We start from the raw sequence: 6,633 nt of genomic DNA on the forward strand, positions 1-6,633 counted from the left end.
AAGGGAAATTATTCCGATAAGTGAAAATTGAACATGCTCTGTCACTTTTGTAAATCAGGGTCATCGCCTCTCGCTGTCTCCCGGTAGGTAAGTGGCTTCGGACAGCGTCCAATCACACACAGCCAAATCAGACTTCAGCCAAATCACTTTTCCTGACTTATGCTTACCTGTACTTGGGTGGCGGCCAGGTTATTATATGCAAAAAAAAAATATTAAAACCCGCCCCAGGCTGGAAAATGCCCAGAGATTATTGAGCTAGAAGGGAATTACGGTTTGGGAAGGGCGGGGTATGTGATATGATAATCAGATTAGTGTACACCTGAGACAGCGAAGGAATGCGGTGTAACCATTTACAGTCAGATGAGGGGGCGGGGCCCAGGTGAGCACAGGTGTATATAAAGCCCAGGTAAACTGCTACAAGTCATCCACTCAAAGCTGAAAATCTATCTCTGACTTTTGGAGAGCAGGTGAGTTGGCTCTGAATTCATTCATTCTTCCAGGACTTAGCTTCAAGTTACCTGGATGAGCAAAAAAAAAAAAAAAAGGGACAATTAGAGGGAAAGGAGGAGAAGGGGGGATACTGAGAAAATTAATGATTTTCTATGGTATTTCAATGTCCCGGCTGCACAAAGGCAGTTTTGAGTCTCTCTTGGCTGCGTTAATTCCGTGTCACCAAGGAGACGGTTTAATTAGTGCAATAGAATGTTTGTATAGCAGCCAAGATCAGATCCAGAGGCAGATTATTGTATTTTGGAAAAGCTTTGGCAAAAATGAAGAAAAAAAAAAAGAAGAAATTCTTGTAACAGACAGTGAGACATATATATAAAATTATTCTAATGATTATGTTATTGTGACAGTAGTGAGAAAAAAAAAAAAAAAAAAAATATATATATATATATATATATATATATATATATATATATATATATATATAGCGCAAAATTGAGCAAAAACATTTATATATATATATATGTATATGTGTGTGTGTAAATTTAGGGATTATATTATGTGAGTAATGATAAACTGATAAAAAAACTAATATATATATATATGTATGTGTGTATATATATATATATATATATATATATATATATATATATATATATTATTTATATTGTGAGAAATTAAGGAAAATATTTTATTTATATTAAGTGAGTAGTTAGAAATTGAAAAAAAATATATTTATGTGTATATACTAATATAAAAAAAAATATTATACATTTTTCACCACTCTCATTACAATACACATGCATATATATATATCCTATATATATATATATTATACATTTTTCACCACTCTCATTACAATACACATGCATATATATATATGGGATTATATTATGTGACAGTAGTGAGAAATTGAAAAAAAATGATATATATATTATATACATATATTTATACAATATTCTGGGGATTATAGTATTGTGAGTTAGTAAGGATATATATTATTATTATCATTTCTCACAATTTAACTACTGTGTGTGTGTGTTAGTATGTGTGTGTGTATATATATATATATATATATATATATATATATATACATATATACATACACACACAATAGCTATATTGTGAGAAATTAATATAACATAATAATATATTATATAATAATATATATATTAGTGAGAGAGAGTGAATATGAGTAAGGATTATATTATTGTGGGTCATTGCTTCAATCATGAATTGAAGAATAATATTACTTCCATGCAAACACAGTTTAGTTCAAATTCCACTTCCTGGAAAAGCAAAGCAAACATTTATTATCTGCATGTAATTCCTTGTCACCTATTGTTTATTTATGACATTTTGAGCTCCACCTGCAAGTCTTTGTACAAATTGCACCGGCTCTGTTTTTAGCAGTTTTAGCACCACCATAGACATTCTATTGATATTTGTGCATTGCAGTTAAAAATATGTTTCTGTATGAATTTTGATGGGAATGAAAAAAGCTGGTTCACATCAGCAGTGTGCACTACTACATGGCCGCTGGTTGTGCAATATGAAGTCGGTGGTCGGTGCCAGTCCACTAAAAACTAGTAGCAAATATCTAAGAAATTGATTTTCATGGTGCCCATAAATCAATGAAATGATACAAGGTTATTACAAAAAATATATATATATATTTTTTTAAATATGATACATATAACCTGCAGGTTTATTATGTTATATTCTTTTGTAATCTTCTACCTATCTTTTAATCTATTAGTGTTAAGTCTGGGCACCCTGAAAATCCATTTCTTAGATATTTGCTACTAGTGTAAATTCGGATGTTGGTGCCCCATACTGGCCCACACAATTCAACCTCTCGGATGCACTAAAATTGGTGCATCTCGCTGCAAACTTTTTTTTTTAATTGTTAGAACTTTTTTGACATGTCAAAGTGATATTTCATTTAATTCTAAATGTATCAGGGTGGCGCAATGCCGCTGCTCAGTGGTGTGAACTGCCATGATAGGAAAAATGCCTCTTTGCTTTGTCTATAGATACGTTGGGCAAGGCTGCCCAGCACAGCCCAACGCATCTGGTGTGAAGGCCTGAGGGTACAGGGATGTATTGTTCTTTATCACCTTCAGGATATAAATCTTAGTCTTAATCTTATAAATCAAGTATTGAGTTAGAGTTTGGAAGACAATACTTCCTTAAAGTGGAGCTCCAGCCAAAGGTTTCAATTTTTGGATCGAGGAGTGTAAGGGTTAGAACCTTTGTCATTGACATCTATGCCCCCTTCGGTTGACCCCCCTTCACTTTCTGTCCAGTCGTCTTGACAGGAAGGGGTTGAAAATCCCACATTTGACAATATTCAAGAGAAAGGGTTGAAGAGGGGGGAGGGGTATTGCTGATCAATAGAAAGTATTAATAATGTTATTTAGTCAATCCACCTATACAGCCAGAGAATAACCATAGAGAAACAACAGTACAGGGATGGTGGGAACTCCTCATGATGGGCACAGCAGGTGTACAGACCTAGGAACTCAGCACAGGGATGGTGGGAACCCCTCATAATGGGCACAGCAGGTGTACAGACCTAGGAACTCAGCACAGGGATGGTGGGAACCCCTCATAATGGGCACAGCAGGTGTACAGACCTAGGAACTCAGCACAGGGATGGTGGGAACCCCTCATAATGGGCACAGCAGAGGTATAGACCCGGGAACTCAGCACAGGCATGGTGGGAACCCCTCATAATGGGCACAGCAGGTGTACAGACCTGGCAACTCAGCACAGGGATGGTGGGAACCCCTCATAATGGGCACAGCAGAGGTATAGACCCGGGAACTCAGCACAGGGATGGTGGAAACTCCTCATAATGGGCACAGCAGGTGTACAGACCCGGGAACTCAGCACAGGCATGGTGGGAACCCCTCATAATGGGCACAGCAGGTGTACAGACCCGGGAACTCAGCACAGGGATGGTGGAAACTCCTCATAATGGGCACAGCAGGTGTACAGACCCGAGAACTCAGCACAGGGATGGTGGAAACTCCTCATAATGGGCACAGCAGGTGTACAGACCTGGGAACTCAGCACAGGGATGGTGGAAACTCCTCATAATGGGCACAGCAGGTGTACAGACCCGGGAACTCAGCACAGGCATGGTGGGAACCCCTCATAATGGGCACAGCAGGTGTACAGACCCGGGAACTCAGCACAGGGATGGTGGAAACTCCTCATAATGGGCACAGCAGGTGTACAGACCCGAGAACTCAGCACAGGCATGGTGGGAACCCCTCATAATGGGCACAGCAGGTGTACAGACCCGGGAACTCAGCACAGGGATGGTGGAAACTCCTCATAATGGGCACAGCAGGTGTACAGACCCGAGAACTCAGCACAGGGATGGTGGAAACTCCTCATAATGGGCACAGCAGGTGTACAGACCTGGGAACTCAGCACAGGGATGGTGGAAACTCCTCATAATGGGCACAGCAGGTGTACAGACCCGGGAACTCAGCACAGGCATGGTGGGAACCCCTCATAATGGGCACAGCAGGTGTACAGACCCGGGAACTCCGCACAGGGATGGTGGAAACATCTCATAATGGGCACAGCAGGTGTACAGACCCGGGAACTCAGCACAGGCATGGTGGGAACCCCTCATAATGGGCACAGCAGGTGTACAGACCCGGGAACTCAGCACAGGGATGGTGGAAACTCCTCATAATGGGCACAGCAGGTGTACAGACCTGGCAACTCAGCACAGGGATGGTGGGAACCTCTCCTTAACATCAGATAGTTTAGCTATGCAGTATTGAAAATAGACTGCAAATTAGGCTTTTGAAGCACAACTATAGCCAGGACATTTGAGTTTGAGCTATTAATAATCTTGAGTCGTATTCTGGAGATCACCAGCCTGTGACATTCATAGTTAATAAGTAAGAGGAATTTATAGCATATATAACCAGTCAGGCATGAGAAACTCTGAAACAAAGATGCCGACACTATTTCTTCTCTATACCAACCCTAGAAAATCTATAATGTATTTTTATAATGAATTCCTGCTATAACCAATATAACGTTTCTAATGATGCAAATACATTTATCATAGTGTACAATTATTATACATCGTGTTTCCACTTAATCCGCTTCTCCTCCAATTTCATTGAGTATCCGCGTGTCTTCTTAAGCTCCCTGAAACCAAATCGTTTTTTCCTTCTTGTTGTTCTCGACCATCATAGACTTGAAATAAAAACTTTAATACAAATTAACATTGTTTTTTTTTTTTTTTTTTTTAGCACCCACCATGGAGTCCATAGTCAAGTCAGTATTTATTTTACTTGTGGCTACCTCATTGTCTCTCGCCAAAGATCCCTCTCCAAAAGACAAAACCAGCGCAAAGCCTGTTCGGCCTCAAACATTATCCAGAGGTAAGAACAGAACGGAATAAAAACTTTGTAAAACACCAAAAAAAAAAAAAAAAAGTTGTTCTGCAACTTCTGAGTTCAGGGCACTCCTCGCCACCCTAGGCGTGTCTTCTGTCCTTCACATCCTTGTTCCTGGTTCTTGTCTGTGTTTTTCCTAGTTGTGTGATTTACAAGAGTATGCTGAATACACAGAGGAGCATATGATTGGCGCTTGTGCTTTTGCATTGTTCGCATTTATCTACAGCAAATATAAAATGAAAAATTAATTGTCTTTTTTTTTTTTTTTTTTTTTGTGTTCTCTCTCTGCAGGGTGGGGTGACCAACTGGAATGGGTACAGACCTATGAGGAAGCCTTATTCAAAGCCAAGTCAGGGTCAGTAACAGGGCAATTCCATTCAATCTATTGGTGTTAAGAGGACCTAGGCTGCCATCTTGTGTTAGATCACAGTATTGCAGTGCAACAAAAAAGTGAATAGTCATGATTTCCATAGCAAAAAATAAAATAAATAAAACACAATTAACTCATAAGTGGGAGGGAAAAAAAAAAAAAAACAGGGAATATAAATTTGCTACACAAATCATTGTGCAATTTTATTGATATTAATATCTATTTTTATTAGCAAATGTATTATTGTATTAATGTATTGTTTATTATTTTTTTTATATCAATAAGGTATAAAATATACATTTTAAATTGCCATAGAAAATACATTTTGCTCCATTACAATCATGGCAATATCCAGGACTCATCGGAGTTCTAGAGGAATGGTTTTCTGGCATCCCCAGCACTGTGATATAACGTCAGTGGTGGAGGGGGGGTGGGGGGCATTGTTTTTTTTTACTGCAACGCCAGGATCATGTAATAGGAAAAAGACCTTTCCACTTAAAGTATATGTAAAGCCTCACCTTGTGAAACAACTTGATCGGTTTATAATAGAAATGAAAGGCAAAACGTGTGTATAGATATTAAAAAAAAAAACATTTTAAACACATTGTTTTCCATTTTTTTATACCCTCTCCTTATGCAAGTTAAGTTCCTCATGCAGCTGAGAACAGAGAGCTGGGGGGGAGGAGAAACAGCAGCGCATCGATCTTCTCAGTGAATGGCTATGCAGGAGGGGGGGGGGGATGTGAGCAGAAGTCTGATCATTGGAGGAGAGCAGGCTCAGTTCCCGGCACAGCCGGAGAACTGACCACGCCATGTTCTCCTGCTTAGTGCAGTCAGTTTTTGATAGGAAAAAGCAGAGAGACCAGCAGGAACACCAGAGATTTCACACAAAGGAAGCGATACAAAGAGAACAGGAAACTTTCTCATACAAGTACATGGTACAGCAGCCACATATCAGGTATATGAAGTGTTGGGTTTACATATTTTTAACACTTACAGTAATATTTATCAGGTAGAGAATCTGACATTTAGGAAACATTCTCTGCAGGTCAATCTTTCCAGGTCCATGTCTTAAATGACAGCGATTGAATCTCCATCAGAGAATGTTCGGTGAAAGTCACATCGACTGGGTTATAAATAGACCCCCCTTAATGATTAGGTAGCCCAATGCCCTAGCTAGTGTCAGTACCTCCAGGGCAGAAGCAGGTAAAATTTAAAAAAAAATGCAATTTGCTAAAATCCTTGCAATATTTAAAATGAGAAAAAAAGAAAACCGATCTCTTCTCATTTTAGTGTTTATGTAAAGGAAAACTTTTTTTATTTTTTCCTAATTTTTGGATGAGGAAGGGAAGAATTAGACCCCCTGTCTAATTACGGTCTGTG

The 6,633-nt window shown here is 39.0% G+C and overlaps 1 protein-coding gene across 1 annotated transcript in view; it reads left to right on the top strand.

Annotated features, from left to right (window-relative positions):
* The first annotated feature begins 310 nt into the window (after positions 1 to 310).
* Positions 311 to 6,633, top strand: part of AGR2 (anterior gradient 2, protein disulphide isomerase family member) — a 15,133-nt gene continuing 8,810 nt past the window's right edge. The window contains exons 1-3 of the mRNA XM_073629510.1: positions 311 to 467; positions 4,734 to 4,865; positions 5,172 to 5,235. Coding sequence (XP_073485611.1) covers positions 4,742 to 4,865; positions 5,172 to 5,235 — 188 coding nt within the window. The 5' untranslated portion in view covers positions 311 to 467; positions 4,734 to 4,741. The remainder of the gene's footprint in view (positions 468 to 4,733; positions 4,866 to 5,171; positions 5,236 to 6,633) is intronic.

This window comes from Aquarana catesbeiana, linkage group LG05 (assembly GCF_042186555.1).
Source record: "Aquarana catesbeiana isolate 2022-GZ linkage group LG05, ASM4218655v1, whole genome shotgun sequence".
In the NCBI taxonomy this organism is placed as follows: domain Eukaryota; kingdom Metazoa; phylum Chordata; class Amphibia; order Anura; family Ranidae; genus Aquarana; species Aquarana catesbeiana.